The sequence below is a fragment of the Solea solea genome, chromosome 16 (genome assembly GCF_958295425.1).
Source record: "Solea solea chromosome 16, fSolSol10.1, whole genome shotgun sequence".
NCBI classification, from domain to species: domain Eukaryota; kingdom Metazoa; phylum Chordata; class Actinopteri; order Pleuronectiformes; family Soleidae; genus Solea; species Solea solea.
Window position 1 is genome coordinate 12,874,293 of NC_081149.1, and position 17,941 is coordinate 12,892,233.

Sequence of the window (17,941 nt, forward strand, 5' to 3'; positions counted from 1 at the left end):
AGTGAACTGTGGTGGGGCCTTTTCAACGTTTCCTGCTTTTCCTCGCTCTCCTCTCCTCACTGGAAGGTTTGAACATGCCGACACTCTCAGAGCAGCTGAAGAAGGATGAGATCCTGCTTTCTGTGCTCCACCCTCACTGGATTTCCATCAAACTCACAGGGTGCAAGATAGATAGATACAAGAAACATGTACTGAAACATTAAAGTCGTGTCTCACGAATGCCTTAGTGAGTCTAAGATGATTTCCATCACAATATAAACCGTGACAGGAGCTGTAAAGCCTCATATTATTTTAAACAGATAAACCTGACATTTCAAAAAGATATATGATAGATTGATTAAACACAACATATAAAAATAAACACAGTAAAAGTATGTTGGGGGGGGGGGGGGGGAGTATTTGGCAGTGCCATCAAAGCATTGACTAAATGCTCATTAACTGAGCACAACATTAACATCACGTTGCATGAATTACATTTTCATGCGATTGCTGAAAATAGTAAAAGAAACAACGTCAGCAGTTATTATTAAAAACAAGACGTGGAGAAACTAAAGAAACTGCACAGTTCTCATGGTGACAGGTTAGGCTTTAGGCTTCATTTACACTTAAGACATGTTCACGGCTCTAATGTGTTCACTCTCTGATGTTGTCCACAGTTTTGCTATTGAAAGATGAAATTATGCGCAGCACCTACCCCCAGTTTTTCCACATACGGCCACGTTAGCTCTTCCTCCATCGAGGCTGATGGTCAAAAGTGATATTGAAGTCTCAGATACATGATGACAGCAGCCTGGACTTTAAAAAGACAAAAGGTTGCCATATTACTTTTCTGTAAACCATGAGAAAGTCACATTTATTGATCCTGTGGAAGAAAGACGTGAAATGTCATGTTTGTAAAGTCATGTCATTCTCAAGTACTTGTGGCTGAATTGTGACCAAGAGGAAATCAGTGTTATTTTGTGAGCAGACGTCGACCAGCGAGCAACAACAGTTTGCCACCAAACATCACAAGACTTGTTATTTGTTCTAATGAATACATACCAGTGTGTTTCCATGTTAGTTGCAACACGAGGTGTCTTTATGGACAGGGGGAAAAAAACATGATCTTTTCACAGCCATAATAGGGGCTTTTTTGTGCCTAAATCTAATAACATTCATTAACAAATGGTCATCGTCGTCCTCATTTCCACCACAAGATGGTAAAACACGAATGTAATCTAATTATAATTATATAAGTTATCCTGTTGTCGTCTTTATTTGTCCTTCCTGATGTAACGGTGTTATCCCTGTAAAGCAGACACACATAGTGTAGCACAGACCTGTATTTGGGAGGTAATATTCAGCCTTTTTTATGCTTCTTTATTGATGCACCGCTTCAAATCATTTCAGTGTTTTATATCTTATTCCCCTTTACATTATTCATTTTGTTTCCATTACAACAAAATAAATCAGATATTACATGAGAGTGTGAAAATATACACTCACCAGCCACTTTATTTGAGTTAGTGTTGCCTTTCTATATATCATTTCCGGTCAAATCGGTAGATTTAATCTAGATATTCTCCTTTTCAGACCATTCTCTGTAAACACTAGAGATGGTTGTGTGTGGAAAAAATTCCAGCAGATCAGCAGTTTGTGACGTACTCATGATGAGCCTGTCTGGCACCAACCAACATGTGACATTCAAAATCAATGAAATGACCTTTGTTGCTCAACTCTGGTGCTCGGGCCGTCAGTTGATCAAATGAACCTGATAAATAGGCTGGTGAATGTATATATACTGTATTTATTTGGAACCACTTGGAGTTTAAACATGCATGACAGTGAGTTTTGTTTTTTTAAACCAACAGAGATACTTTCTTCTTCTGTGCGAGTCCCCCTGGCAACTGTTGAGTGTGTGCCTGACAAATCGTGATTCTTTTCAGCTGATCCTCATAACTTTAAAAAATGCTTTCTTTCAGGGTTAAGACTTGGTTTCAGGGTTAGAAGCGGGTTTAGATTAGGGTTAGGCATTTAGTAGTGATGGTTAAAGTTAGTGTCTTTGAGTGTCCTCACAAAGACGGCGGTACAAGAATGTGTGTGTGTGTGTGACAAAGACCACCAGGGGGCCAGTGATGATGAGGAGAGAGCGGGGGATGCTCAGTGTGATTTCCCCACTGATGAAGCAGCATAATCTGTCCTGGATAGAGAGGGCAAGCTTTACACAGCAGCTGCTTTGTGCTTCATTAAGTGCAATTAGTCACTTAATGACCTCCGTTGTAATAAAACCATCATTTACTCTGATCGCTCTTCTTCTCGCTCATTTTACACACAAACACGCACCGGCCTCGTCTCCCTGAGCCATTTCCTTTGCCCTTTCGTCATTTCTTATCGTTTCAACACACTTTGCCTGTTTCTCATCAAATCACCACGTGGCACTGTTCCACACGGCCACTGTGGCGGGGCAGATCTTAAGGGGCTTGGGGTTCTTCCCGTTGATGTTCGCCCCGGGGCAGAAGAAGGGGAACATCTTCTCGGTGAAGCAGTCCGTGAAGGTGTAGATGGGTGTCATGCTGACAGGATTGGAGAAGATCACCTCTCCAGACTCATAGTCCAGCTGCACCCTGACTCGAGTCAGCTCGGCCTCCAGATGCAGCGGGGTGTTGGGCCTCGTCATGGCCGAGTACTCGCCCTCGTAGTTTGCGATCATCCAGAAGCCGCCCTCGGGACAGCCGGAGATTCGGCCTTTCCTGTCGATGGACTCCCTCACCACCCCGAGCATCCAGTCCAACTTGTCGCCCACCTCCACCTCCCAGGCGTGTCGGCCCGCAGTGAAGCCCTCTGAACCCAGCACGAACACAAACTTGCCAAATCTTTCACTGTTGTCCGGGAGCTGCTTCATGGACCCACTGTTGGCCACACTGGTCAGGTCTGTGGAGATGGACAACCACGAGTAGGCAGTGTTGGGGTCCAGAGTGATGGGTGCTAGAAAGAGCAGTTACCCAGTTACTAAGTAAAAAGGAGAGAGATTTGTGTCTAAATTCAACACTCACACACACACAGAGTTGGCCGAGTGCTTACTGTAATAAACCAGCTCCACCATCTTCTCCCACACGTGGTATTTGAGAGAACTGACGTGCTTGGCCACATTTATTAGAACACGTGACACTTTTCCTGGGTCTTTCTGTGGAATCTGTGCTCTGACAGGACAATGGCATTGAGGAGTGTAAGTAGCGAGCTGGATGTAGCTCATACAACAGAAGATACTGCAAGAGATTAGGAGTTTCTTACCTTTTCTTTGTGTTGGCGTAATTCTGAAATTCAAAAGAGAAACTATTAAAAAAATACAGTTCACTGAGTCACACTGGGAATTAAGAGAGAAAAACATTCTTTCACCTGAAGGAAGAGAGAGTCACTGGACGCAATCTCATTCTCAATGGCAATGACAGCGTGAGAGAAGGTAAGGATGTCTCTGGTGATGCTGTCCGACTTCTTCTTCATCAGCTCCTTCTTCTCCGTGTCCTCCTGCTGCAGATTGGCCAGTCGTGCCGCCTCCTCCCTCTTCAGAAACTCACGGAGCTCTTCAAACTGCTCTCTGATCTGCTTCTCGGTGGCCTGAGTCTGGTTCTAACACGTGGAGAGAAGAGGAAACGTGGAGTGACACTGAACGCACCCACGATTGCTCATCATAATGGCTGCAACTAAATTATTTTTGTTTCTGATAAATCCATTGATTGTCATGTGTTTTCCTATAAACCATGTGTTCCAGGTAATCTTAACAATTCACTCAATCTTTGTATCCAAATGTTTTCCCAGGCCATAAAACATGACAACAAAATACAAACCCTCATAAAACACATTTAGATGATTTAATCCCCTTCATCCACTGAAACTAATGAGTTTCAAGCATCCTAAAATAAAAACCAGGTTGCTTATCCAACACCTTGTCTGACGTGTTTATACACCAACAGCGTGTGTCGTTCGGCGTCAGTGCTCATGCTGGTTCTCGTCTATCTTTTGTGTTTATTGATACCTTCATGTAGACAGTTGTGTCATCACACTCCTGTTTGGCCTGATACAGGAGACGCAGGTTCTTCTTCAGAGGAATCAAGTCTTTCTTCAGGTCTTCCTAAGGTGGTGAGGGCAGAGAATATTAATCGTGATCTTTGGTTGCTGAAAAGGTCATAAGGGTATAATAGAAAATGTTTTGACCCTTTCTTTTTCTGTATGAAATACATCCTTTCTTATGCCACACATAATTACTTTAAGTACGTTGGCAGCACATTATTTCCCTATCACAAAGTGAATACTTGTTTAAAACCCCAACAAACTGCATATAAAGTGAAGACAGAGGCACATTACCTTCAGGTCCTGAGCCCCCTCATCCAAGGGACACACCTGGTGGCCCTGGTGCTTCTTGGAGGTGTGACACACACAGCACAAGACTTCAAAGTCGTCGAGACAGAAGAGCTTCAGGATTTCCCCGTGCGTGACGCACTTCTCCTCCTCCACCATCCCTGCTTCCTGCCCTGTCCCACCAGCCCGTGTCCCAGCTGTGGACATCTTGCTCTGCTGCTCCCTGAGGAACGTGTCTGCCACGTTCTTCAGGGACAGGCTGACCGTGGGCTCTGTCAAGGAGCATTTCGTCCTGCAGACGGGACACTCGCGTCTGGCCTTCTTCTGGTTCCAGAACTGCTGCAGGCAATCCCGGCAGAAGCTGTGGCTGCACTTGAGCACCACGGGCTCCTTGAAGATCTCACAGCAGACGGGACAGGACAGCTCCTCTTCCAGCATGGAGACCGAGCGCGAGGAAACCGCCCGGGGTCTCAGGGCTGAAGTTAGCTTGGGACTGTGGAGGAAAGAGAGTTTCCCAGGCTGAGAGGAAGCTCGGGGTCGCAACGCCATGGCAGGTTCTCGTGGGTGGGAAGGTAATTTAATGGCAACGGTCTCTTGTATAAATAGACTCTATCAAGTATTAGAGCTGCTTTCTGGTTGCAGCACACTAAGCAATCAGAACACAGTTTATGAGAGAGCATATTTATAGGCGAGCAGCCACCTGCAGAACTAGTTTCTTTGACTTGTAGTAAATACAGGCCATGTCACCACCCCTCACCTGAAACCCTCCTAGGACAACCTTCAACCTCCAGCTGTGGCAAATAGACGTGTTTTTCTTTCCCATAAAAAAGCAGCACAAAGGTTTGGTCTTTTTTTAAAAACAATTACAAATACAGGAAAGGGAGGAGGTATGATAACATAGGACAGTGGTGGTTCCAGAAAACCAAGAGAAACTAAAGCAGCTGCATACGTTATGACTTATTACAAAGGTATTTTGGGCCGATCCCTTTACTGCCTCTATTCACGCGAGCCCCACAAATGACCCTGCTGAGCTTGAGCAGAACTATCAAGTTTACAAGTGTAGATCTTATTACAACCTCCGATGGCCTGTTGACATATAAGAGTGATTTCACAGTCTATTTAAACGTCTTAAATATTTCAAAAAGGAGAAACACAAACACACACATTCTTAGGGACTGTTTGTGTGAGAGATGAAAAACAACCCAGGAGATCACAACATCGTCTTTCCCTTTGTTTTGACAGCTTACATATTTACAGACCAAACCAGTGTGATATCTGGACGCACTCCCAGCTTCAACCTGCAGAGCACCACGCAGCGTTTAGGGAAAGAGCAAACAGGAGGAAAACTGCCATGTCAATGTTATTATTGCATTTACAATTGGACAATGACAACAGTGTAATACAAAGCCATCAAAATAATGCTCTTCTCAGTGTTACAGTGTTCTAGCATCAGTTTCATCACATAACCCCATTTAGATACTCGTTAACTCTAAACAGTAAAAACAAAATAGCTTCAAAAATGTGGACCGTCTGAAAACACCAAAGTTTGCGTGCGGCTGCAAGAACACACGTCGATGCAACACATGATGGAAGTACGGCTTGTTTGTCCAGCACCGTGCACCAGACTGTAGACATCTAACAAAATATATAAACTGCATGGAAAGAGGAAAAAAAAAAAAAGAAAAAAGAAAGGCATTTGTACTTCACAGACTCATTTTTCTTCCTCACTTTTTAAATACAACTACTTCATCTCTCAACTCTCCTTCTCCCTCCTTTAATACTGCTCCCTGTAATTCCTGACATAGTTGCATGAGCTAAGATTCATCATCTGTTCCACAAACCTTGTTTTAAAATAGAGATGTAACATCACTTTATATAAAAACACTACCTTTAAAAAAAAAAAAAAAGCAAGTCGACACAATCCACAGAACTGTAAACTTATCTGCTTCTCATTCCCATACAAGGTGAATTAATACTGATTTTCTTTAACACTGTCAAATGTAAGAACATGAGACTAGAATGTGCTGCTATGTTTCACAGTGAACACACAACAACATGGAGTGTGTTACCAAACACCACTGATCTTTGCATCAGGAGCTACAGCTCATCACTTTGACTCTTCTGGAACCGTAACAATACAAAACAAAAACAGCAGATTTCATGGTGACAATAAAAATAAACCAGCACATGCTCGGAAAAACGGATCCTTAACAGAAACATTGGAGCTGTTCAAGACGCCGACGCTGAACTGTAAGTTCAGGGAGTTCGATGCCTTGTACTGTGAAATACCTGTGCCACTCGGCCGGTGAGCGGCAGTGCAATCTCCGCTCACTTCTACTGTTGGTTTACAGCAACACAGTGCAGCATGAGGGGTATGTGTCAAATGTCTACTTTGTGTTAGCAGTTTATTTTTCCCATATTAAGAGACTGGTGCTGTACTTGTTCCACTGCCAGCAAACACAACAATGACATGCAGGTTCATGTGAGAGGGAATTCTCATCAGCGTGCTTGATGTTTTTGGGAAAAGCTGGAAGACATTTAAAAGCACTTGGGAAATCATCACAGTCTCCTCCTCCTTCTCGTTCTCCCATTAACTGGCATTATTGTCTTTGTCTAGACAGAGTCTCCCAAAAGGGCACTCTCTAAATTAAAAATAGTAGGAGAATACACTGAAATAAAAACACACTTATGACGATAGTGTTGCGTTTCCTAGTAGTGCTCAATGTTGTGGGCGTCACACACACACACAGAAGCCATTCCACTCCTCTAGTTACTGTGGTTACACTCGTCCGACTTTAGCGTCTCCGATGGCACCCCAGACATCGAAAACAAATTCGTCAGGGAAAGCGAAATCTCCCAGGGTTTCATCTAAAGCCTCGGCAAACTCATCAGGGTTCTTTTTGTCCTTTCCCAGCTCCACCATTGTGGCCGCTGAGGAGACACAAGAGAGATCAGAGAACATTTAGTGAACATAAAACAGCTAATTAAATTACACACAAACACACATCACACACAAGCACACTTACCCAGCTCACTGTCTCTGATTCCCATGTAGCTCTCGAGCAGGTCATCCACCTTCTCAATGGCCTTTTCTTCAAATGCAGAAGGCTGGAGAAGAAACAAATGCAACAAAACAGACTGAGTAAAAAAAAAATGACATTATCAACAAACACCTCCGAGTTGCTATAAACAGACTCACCACTTCCTCCACAGTAGCAGGACCTTTAGACCGCAGACGGAGTGTTCCTCTCCCTGTACCCAGCTGAACCCCCGATGCCGACTTGGACCCTCCAGACCGCTGACCGATCATATCTATATAAAACAATGAATCATTTCATGTTACTGTACTTGATACGGTCCTTAAAATCTGACTTTGTGACACTGCTGTACATCAACCTCCTGTTCAGACAACCTCCATCTCATGGACAGTAGTTTATTTGGCCCTGTATGATCATTTCCCAGCTCCTGCGGTGTTTTAATTGAAGAAAATTGACCCACAGGGAAATTAAATGTCTTAATGTGAAATCATATGAGCAGCAAAGAAACCAGTTTCATTAAATCTGACTTGTGCCTCTTTATTTCATACTTTACAAGTTTAGATTATAAACTACGGATCTGAGGACATTTAGTATGCTGAATGAGGTGCTACGAAATCTGAAGCCATACTAACAAATGCCGTACAAACATATCTCCGATGACTCTCGTTTCTTCCTCGTACACCTACCAAAGGCCTTTAGCGGCTCCACCAGCTTGATGGTGAAAAGCTTTCCTTTGGGTAGCTCTTTCAGCATCTTGGCCACCTCGTAGTGTCGACAGCCGATCAGACGGTGGCCGTTGATCGACTCAATCATGTCGCCCACGTTGATGACCTGGATCTGGTGGATGACACTCCCTTCGCGGATTCTCTAATCAGAGAGAATAAATTTTCCTGTTTATTTCTACTTCATGTGCATCTGACATTTAATATTTCTATATATGGTTTTATGTAAATGCTGTCAATGTACACTGACAGTTGAATGTTTCTCACCTTGATGAAAGCATAGCCAGCTCCATTATCAGTGATAGTCAGCCCCAGTGCATCCTCCCCTTTGAACACTTCTATTTCTTTTTTCTGACCTTTGATGTGGGCAAAAATAAAGTCCTCTAATCCGATCTGACCTCCCAAGAGTTTATCCATGTCCACCTTGTGAGTGTTCAGTGTGCAAAACATAACCTGTGGAGGGACACGATAAGAAGAAGAAAGAATATAATGGACTGGGTAGGATTTCACCACCGTTAAACCCCCAGGAGAAGTAGAAAAAGAAACAACAAAGACATAGGACACACAGGCATTTTCCCACTATACCGTTGTAGAACAGCTCGACTCTACTCTGGGTTTTTTTGCTTTTCCATTAGCAATAGTACCTTGTTTTTAGTACTTTTTTAGTACCTGCTCTGGTGTAGTATTATTATTATTAGAATATCTGGTGGAGTCTGGTGAATTTAGCAACAGCACTGGCAAAAACTAGCAATCATGAGCCACATCACAACCCCTTTTCGCTGTATTGTAAGGAAGCACTGAAATAATATTTTGAATTAACTGATTCAGTACACTGAAAACAACTGCTTTGCTCGTCATTCTATTGCTTGTATAATACGAAGTCACTGCATTTTCGTGAAGCCATGGTACGATGACTCCACCCACATCGAGGCGGTGCTATAGTAATGGAAAACTACCCAAACCATGCAGAGTCGTGCCGTGCCATGCTACAACTGTAGAGTGGAAAAGTGCTATAAGTGTATAATATAATATGCCTGATGAACACTCACCTCCGATGGCGGTATGCCAAAGGCTTCACCAATCTTGGCATAAAGCTCCCGCACATTGCTGAAGCCCTCAATACGACCTGTGGGGCTACCATGTGCCAGCTGTGTGTGGAAGATGAGTCGAGGTCTCATGCTGCTGGGTAGAGGAGGAAGTCCCTCGGAGGTGGCCCCTTCCCCCAGCCCAACAACACCTCCATCAAGGTCCATACCTGACACATTGAGGCCTGCGCGGATGGGCTCCGCTTCCTCGTTTTCAACTAACGGGGAAGCTTTCTTCCTTCTTCCCAAACCCAGAGGCATAGTAGTCCCACAGTGAGAGCAGAGGGAGTGGAGGAGCGGAGGCTGCTCTGACGAGTTACTCTATGATCCAAACCAACACACACCTGTTCAGCCAAATTAGCTGAAAGTCTGACGGATGTCAAAGTCACAGTTATAGTATGGTCCTCCAGACCAGATGAAAAGCAGTCTCAGCAAGGCCCTGTATGGACTTACACATCTACACATGAGAGCAGCTCACATAGCTGGGTCTGTCAGGACCAGCACTCTGCAGTGGGACGTCGTCAGCTGCAAAACACAAACAGAAACTCTTCAACATTTACGCATTAACCAAAGCAGTTACATCCATGTTGCATGAGCACCTGTAATACCCCATATAGGATTCCATCTCTTCAGTAAGTTATACTGCTTGCATTAAAGAGACATCACCATATCTAACACTGCAACCATGTCCTCTTAGAGCAGTTTTTGGGATCATCAACAAAATATTTTCTCTTAATTGTAGACAAAAGCAAATTATTAAATTAACATCTCATAGCTAGATGGTTATACTGTTGCTCTATAGTCCCTCCTCATCCAAATACTGTAGTTAAAGCCAAGTAAACACAACAAAGCTTTTGGAATCATAGGACCGTTGTGTGCATCAGCGTGCTGTCTTGTGATCCAATTCATTGTAGTCACTTTGAGACGCTTTGTTGTTTCACAAGAGAAAATAATGAGGTTCAACCTGCCACACAAGTGTTTATAGGTTGTTTACTCATTACTAATAGGGTTGGGCAATATCAACAACAATATCCTGCATATCACGATATTTACAAACAAAGTTTTACTTAATATGATCGCATTGTCAAATAAATTACACATTGTCATAATACACTTTTCTTTCCTTTTGACTGTTTTACCTCAACTGAGTTATGTTTTAGATTCACAATGAATGGTTTCTAACACTTTCATTGTTGAGGGAAAACCAGTCTTTTAAGCTATCTTAAGCTATTTATTATTTCACATTTGATTTATAAACATTACGAAACCATCCTAGATAATACAAAAAAATAAACATTACGCACCATAATAATGTTAGCTGCTAGCTGTGAGACATCAATCACTCATGTAGCCAACAAGTTAGCATTTGGCTGCTAACAGCGGATGCTAAATGAGTGCGTGTGTGGATACTTCTCAATAGTAACGTAAACCACTACTGTGTGAAGGTTGGTTAGCCAGATTAACTATGGGTTAACGATGAGAGAGGAGTAAAAGGCGAAAGGCCGGTCGTTGTTACCAGAGCAGGAGTTTTAGCCACAGTCGTTAGCTACCTCCTCCTGTTAGCTTAGTCTGCTAATGATGCAGCTGTGAGTTGTTGGAAGATAACGTGACGCTGACAGATGAAGTCCAGTGTGATGTTGTGGCTCCTTCGCTGTCAGGTTTGGTATTTCCCGGGTCAGATGTTGAAGACAGTGGAGCATTTACCGTTATCGTGTGTCGGTATGCAGAGGTGGATTCACCCTCCTGAGTCCGGTCTGCTCAGCAGGGGAGGAACTATGACGCGTTCAAGGTTCCTCGGAAACCACAATATTCTGAATTTAATCTCACACCGTTGGCTTTTTGTGTGTTTGTTTGATTAATTTAGTGTTTTATATGTTCACCCAATTATCTTCCGTATCAGTAGAATGAAAGAAAGGTTATTTTCTTTTCTGTCACAACAGCAGTTTAAGGCCGAATGACTTTTACAACCGTGGTCAGTGATTAAGAAATGTGTTAGGAACATCTGATTTTCCAATGTAAATGTGTCTTGCCTTTTTGTTGTGACAAACGAAGCTGGGTTTATGCTTATTTTGATATTGTTATGAGGAAAGTTTGTGAATGCAGTGAAGTTTGGATTCAGGCTGCGAGTGCGCCATCAGCATACACCACCCTCTTGTGGCAATAGGCCGAAACTACACCCAACAATTAAGGGACAAAGCCAGATTTTTTTTCACAGAGAAATGTACGGAAGAAGATGAGGGCCATATATGATTTTTTTGCAAACATGAACCAATGCTACTTAAATATTAATATTAAATAAAGAATAGAGGATACATTGATAGAAAACGGATGGATTTAATAACATTTCCTCACCGTTCCGGTGGGGTCCGTTTTGAGAAGTTTGAAAATGTTTTGTTTTGCAAAATTTGACAAAGTGGTTACCTAATTAGGGTTCGAGCAACAAGGTTGCAAGAACCCTCTTGAAACTGGAAGGATTATTATTATTAGGGTTCGAGCAACAAGGTTGCAAGAAACCTATTGAAACTGAAAGGATTATTATTAGGGTTCGAGCAACAAGGTTGCAAGAACCCTATTGAAACTGGAAGGATTATTATTATTATTATTATTATTATTCTTATTATTCCTTAAAGTAAATCGCCTTTTTGAAGCCTTTCCCATACCCCAAAACTCACAGATTTTTGTGACAGCATCAATCGTGGTGTAAATTTAAGTCTGAAAAAGGTTCGGGGAATGTGCGTTAAAAATTGAATGTGGGAGGGGCCAATAAGTGCGGCGCCACCTGTCCAAATTCACCATGACCAACACAAATATCGCACATGCACGAAATTCGGTACACATGTGTAGAAGGTCGGGATGAAGAAAAAATTACATTATGACCATGATCCAAACCCAACAGGAAATCCGCCATCTTGGGTTGATTGGCGATTTTTTGGCGATTTTGGCGAATTCGCAGCAATGGTATTTGAACTATCTCCTCCTAGAGTTTTCGTGCGATCACCTTCAAACTTGGTGAGGTCCCTGTGGACCAGTTGAGGAGCTCACGGTATCAAAAGTTTTTTCAAATGTCGCACGGCGCACGAGATAGGGGGCGGCAAAGTTCGTGATGATTCTGATGTTTCGCATCAGAAAAACAAAACTCTTATAACTTTGCGATGGAAGGTCCGATCCGAACCAAACTTGCTATGATTGATGATGGGCCATGGCTGAAGACGTCTATGAAAAAACGGTGAAGTTTGAAAACAGCGCCTCCTTGTGGTGAAAGAAAATACACAAAAAAAAAGTTTTTTTACGATTTCGGGAATAACTTTTACACAGATAATCGTACCGCACTCAAAATTGGTGACAACAGTCAAAACACATGGTAGATGATGCGTGATCAATATGACGACAAATCGTTTAACGGTGTTGCCGTGGCAACGACGCAAAGTCGGATTTTTGGGACAAAAAATCAAACTGCTACAACTTCGCGAATCCTGGTCCGATCTGAACCAAACTTGCTAGGATTGATGATAGTCCGGCCCTAAAGACGTCTATATGAAAATATTAAATTTCGAAAACAGCGCCCCCTGGTGACAGCAGACAATATGACAGCTTGTATTTCAATTATCTCCTCCTAGAGCTTTTGTGCGATCACCTTCAAACTTGGCGAGATCAATGTGGACGAGTTGAGAATCAAAAGTTATCAAAAGCTTTTTAAAATATTGTATGGCGTACGAGATAGGGGGCGCCAAAATTGGAGATAATAATAATTTTTCACAACAGACAATGAAACTCTTATAACTTCGCGATGGAAGGTCTGATCCCAACCAAACTTGCTCTAGTTGATGATGGTTAGTTCCTGAAGACGACTATGTTGCTGAAACGGTACATTTTGAAAACAGCGCCTCCTGATGGTAGTAGAAAATTTAAAAAAAACAAACTGTTACAACTTTGCCAATCCTGGTCCAATCTGAACCAAACTTGCTGGGATTGATAATAGTCCGGCCCTGAACACGTCTATATGAAAATATTCAATTTTAAATACAGCGCCACCTGGTGACAGCAGACAGAATTACATTTATAGTTTTTGATGCTGCTCCAACAGGGATTGTTGTATCCACTTGAAACTTAGTATGTGGGACCCCAGACCCTTCCTCAACATGTCCGTAAAAGGTCACCTCCCTACAGGAAGTGGATCGCCCGAAACAGGAAGTAAAGTCTTACATTGTCCGATTGACACGAAACTAGATATGTGAGTTACGGGACCTTCCCTGAACATGTTTACGGAGACGCCGTTGACCGAACAGGAAGTCGGCCATTTTAAACAGGAAGTGCCCTCTAACTTTGCCGTACGTTGTCCGATCTGCACAAAACCTTATATGTGACACCAGGGACCTGTCCTGAGCATGTCCGTAAAAGGTCACCTCCCTACAGGAAGTGGAACTCCCGAAACAGGAAGTAAAGTCTTACATTGTCTGATCTGAACAAAACTTGATATGTAAGACAAGGGAACTTCCCTGAACACGTTTACGGAGACGAACAGGAAGTTGGCGATTTTAAACAGGAAGTGCCTTCTAACTTTGCCGTACGTTGTCCGATTTGCACGAAACCTTTTATGTGACACCAGGGACCTGTCCTGAGCATGTCTGCAAGAGATGACCTCCCAACAGGAAGTGGAATGCCCGAAACAGGAAGTAAACTCTAAGATTATCCGATCTGCACAAAACTTGATATGTAAGACAAGGGAAGTTCCCTGAACACGTTTACGTACACGCACTTGACCGAACAGGAAGTCTGCCATTTTAAACAGGAAGTGCCCTATAACTTTGTCATACGTTGCCCGATCCCCCTCGAAATTTGGAACGACATGCGCAGGGACGCCGCTGAAAATAACTAGTACTGAAAATAATTAGTACTGAAAATAACTAGTACTGAAAATAACTAGTACCGCGCGCGGTGAATGAACGGGTGAGAGCGCGAGGCACGCGGGGAGCCGTGGCACACGGCGACCCGCGTGGGTCGGCTCGAACCCGTTCAGAACCGCGCGCGGTACTAGTTATTCTTATTATTCCCCCAAATGAATTGCCTTTTTGAGGCCTTTCCCATACCCCAAAACTCACCAATTTTTGTGACCGCATCAATCCTGGTGTAAATTTACGTCTGAAAAAGGTTCGGGGAATGTGCGTCGAAAATTGAATGTGGGAGGGGCCAATAAGTGCGACGCCACCTGTCCAAATTCACCATGACCAACACAAATATTGCACATGCACGAAATTCGGTACACATGTGTAGTGGGTCAGGATGAAGAAAAAATTACATTATGACCATGATCCAAACCCAACAGGAAATCCGCCATCTTGGGTTGATTGGCGATTTTTTGGCGATTTTGGCGAATTCGCAGCAATGGTATTTGAACTAACTCCTCCTAGAGTTTTCGTGCGATCACCTTCAAACTTGGTGAGGTCCCTGTGGACCAGTTGAGGAGCTCACGGTATCAACAGTTTTTTCAAATGTCGCATGGCGCACGAGATAGGGGGCGGCAAAGTTCGTGATGATTCTGATGTTTCGCATCAGAAAAACAAAACTCTTATAACTTTGCGATGGAAGGTCCGATCCGAACCAAACTTGCTACCATTGATGATGGGCCATGGCTGAAGACGTCTATGAAAAAACGATGAAGTTTGAAAACAGCGCCTTCTTGTGGTTAAAGAAAATACACAAAAAAAATGTTTTTTTACGATTTCGGGAATAACTTTTACACAGATAATCGTACCGCACTCAAAATTGGTGACAACAGTCAAAACACATGGTAGATGATGCATGATCAATATGACGACAAATCGTTTAACAGTGTTGCCATGGCAACGGCGCAAAGTCGGATTTTTGGGACAAAAAATCAAACTGCTACAACTTCGTGAATCCTGGTCCGATCTGAACCAAACTTGCTAGGATTGATGATCGTCCGGCCCTAAAGACGCCTATATGAAAATATTAAATTTCGAAAACAGCGCCCTCTGGTGACAGCAGACAATATGACAGCTTGTATTTCAATTATCTCCTCCTAGAGCTTTTGTGCGATCACCTTCAAACTTGGTGAGATCAATGTGGACGAGTTGAGGATCAAAAGTTATCAAAAGCTTTTTAAAATATTGTATGGCGTACGAGATAGGGGGCGCCAAAATTGGAGATAATAATAATTTTTCATAACAGAAAATGAAACTCTTATAACTTCGCGATGGAAGATCTGATCCCAACCAAACTTGCTATAGTTGATGCTGGTTAGTTGCTGAAGACGACTATGTTGCTGAAACGGTACATTTTGAAAACAGCGCCTCCTGGTGGTGGTAGAAAATTCTAAAAAAAGAAACTGTTACAACTTTGCCAATCCTGGTCCGATCTGAACCAAACTTGCAAGGATTGATGACAGTCCGGCCCTGAACACGTCTATATGAAAATATTCATTTTCAAATACAGCGCCCCCTGGTGACAGCAGACAGAATTACATTTATAGTTTTTGATGCTGCTCCAACAGGGATTGTTGTATCCACTTGATACTTAGTATGTGGGACCCCAGACCCTTCCTCAACATGTCCGTAAAAGGTCACCTCCCCACAGGAAGTGGAACGCCCAAAACAGGAAGTAAAGTCTTACATTGTCCGATTGACACAAAACTAGATATGTGAGTTACTGGACCTTCCCTGAACATGTTTACAGAGACGCCGTTGACCGAACAGGAAGTCGGCCATTTTAAACAGGAAGTGCCCTCTAACTTTGCCGTACGTTGTCCGATCTGCACAAAACCTTATATGTGACACCAGGGACCTGTCCTGAGCATGTCCATAAAAGGTCACCTCCCTACAGGAAGTGGAATGCCCGAAACAGGAAGTAAACTCTAAGATTATCCGATCTGCACAAAACTTGATATGTAAGACAAGGGAAGTTCCCTGAACACGTTTACGGACACGCACTTGACCGAACAGGAAGTCGTCCATTTTAAACAGGAAGTGCCCTATAACTTTGCCATACGTTGCCCGATCCCCCTCGAAATTTGGATCGACATGCGTTGGGACGCCGCTGAAAATAACTAGTACTGAAAATAACTAGTACTGAAAATAACTAGTACTGAAAATAACTAGTACCGCGCGCGGTGAATGAACGGGTGAGAGCGCGAGGCACGCGGGGAGCCGTGGCACACGGCGACCCGCGTGGGTCGGCTCGAACCCGTTCAGAACCGCGCGCGGTACTAGTTATTCTTATTATTCCTTAAAGTAAATCGCGTTTTTGAGGCCTTTCCCATACCCCAAAACTCACAGATTTTTGTGACCGCATCAATCCTGGTGTAAATTTACGTCTGAAAAAGGTTCGGGGAATGTGCGTCGAAAATTGAATGTGGGAGGGGCCAAAACGTGCGAAGCGACCTGTCAAAATTCACCATGACCAACACAATTATCGCACATGCCCGAAATTCGGTACACATGTGTAGTGGGTCAGGATGAAGAAAAAATTACATTATGACCATGATCCAAACCCAACAGGAAATCCGCCATCTTGGGTTGATTGGCCATTTTTTGGCGATTTTGGCGAATTCGCAGCAATGGTATTTGAACTAACTCCTCCTAGAGTTTTCGTGCGATCACCTTCAAACTTGGTGAGGTCCCTGTGGACCAGTTGAGGAGCTCACGGTATCAAAAGTTTTTTCAAATGTCACATGGCGCACGAGATAGGGGGCGGCAAAGTTCGTGATGATTCTGATGTTTCGCATCAGAAAAACAAAACTCTTATAACTTTGCGATGGAAGGTCCGATCCGAACCAAACTTGCTATGATTGATGATGGGCCATGGCTGAAGACGTCTATGAAAAAACGGTGAAGTTTGAAAACAGCGCCTCCTTGTGGTGAAAGAAAATACACAAAAAAAGAGTTTTTTTACGATTTCGGGAATAACTTTTACACAGGTAATCGTACCGCACTCAAAATTGGTGACAACAGTCAAAACACATGGTAGATGATGCGTGATCAATATGACGACAAATCGTTTAACGGTGTTGCCATGGCAACGACGCAAAGTCGGATTTTTGGGACAAAAAATCAAACTGCTACAACTTCGTGAATCCTGGTCCGATCTGAACCAAACTTGCTAGGATTGATGATAGTCCGGCCCTAAAGACGTCTATATGAAAATATTGAATTTCGAAAACAGCGCCCCCTGGTGACAGTAGACAATATGACAGCTTGTATTTCAATTATCTCCTCCTAGAGCTTTTGTGCGATCACCTTCAAACTTGGTGAGATCAATGTGGACGAGTTGAGCATCAAAAGTTATCAAAAGCTTTTTAAAATATTGTATGGCGTACGAGATAGGGGGCGCCAAAATTGGAGATAATAATAATTTTTCATAACAGACAATGAAACTCTTATAACTTCGCGATGGAAGGTCTGATCCCAACCAAACTTGCTATAGTTGATGATGGTTAGTTGCTGAAGACGACTATGTTGCTGAAACTGTACATTTTGAAAACAGCGCCTCCTGGTGGTGCTAGAAAATTCTAAAAAAACAAACTGTTACAACTTTGCCAATCCTGGTCCGATCTGAACCAAACTTGCAAGGATTGATGACAGTCCGGCCCTGAACACGTCTATATGAAAATATTCATTTTCAAATACAGCGCCCCCTGGTGACAGCAGACAGAATTACATTTATAGTTTTTGATGCTGCTCCAACAGGGATTGTTGTATCCACTTGAAACTTAGTATGTGGGACCCCAGACCCTTCCTCAACATGT

General features: G+C 43.0%; 2 protein-coding genes across 7 annotated transcripts; both read right to left on the reverse strand.

The window, feature by feature from the left end:
* Positions 1-1,324: 1,324 nt before the first annotated feature.
* trim35-12 (tripartite motif containing 35-12) lies at positions 1,325-5,554 on the reverse strand. Its single transcript, XM_058654180.1, has 6 exons — positions 4,342-5,554; positions 4,013-4,108; positions 3,376-3,606; positions 3,271-3,293; positions 3,061-3,179; positions 1,325-2,964 (listed from the first exon to the last, which is right to left on the reverse strand). Exons 1-6 carry the CDS (start codon positions 4,882-4,884, stop codon positions 2,405-2,407), a joined length of 1,572 nt encoding a protein of 523 aa, XP_058510163.1. The 5' UTR covers positions 4,885-5,554; the 3' UTR covers positions 1,325-2,404.
* A 128-nt stretch (positions 5,555-5,682) lies between these two features.
* Positions 5,683-10,974, reverse strand: gipc1 (GIPC PDZ domain containing family, member 1). Of its 6 annotated transcripts, none has more exons than XM_058654191.1 (8): positions 10,885-10,974; positions 9,634-9,705; positions 9,145-9,501; positions 8,363-8,548; positions 8,060-8,240; positions 7,535-7,647; positions 7,362-7,443; positions 5,683-7,266 (listed from the first exon to the last, which is right to left on the reverse strand). In XM_058654191.1, exons 2-8 carry the CDS (start codon positions 9,643-9,645, stop codon positions 7,115-7,117), a joined length of 1,083 nt encoding a protein of 360 aa, XP_058510174.1. In that variant the 5' UTR covers positions 9,646-9,705; positions 10,885-10,974; the 3' UTR covers positions 5,683-7,114. The 6 variants fall into 6 exon arrangements, with proteins under 6 accessions (XP_058510174.1, XP_058510171.1, XP_058510172.1 ...); XM_058654188.1 differs by having other exon boundaries at positions 10,697-10,956; XM_058654189.1 differs by lacking the exon at positions 10,885-10,974 and adding an exon at positions 10,485-10,686.
* Between the last annotated feature and the right edge of the window lie 6,967 nt (positions 10,975-17,941).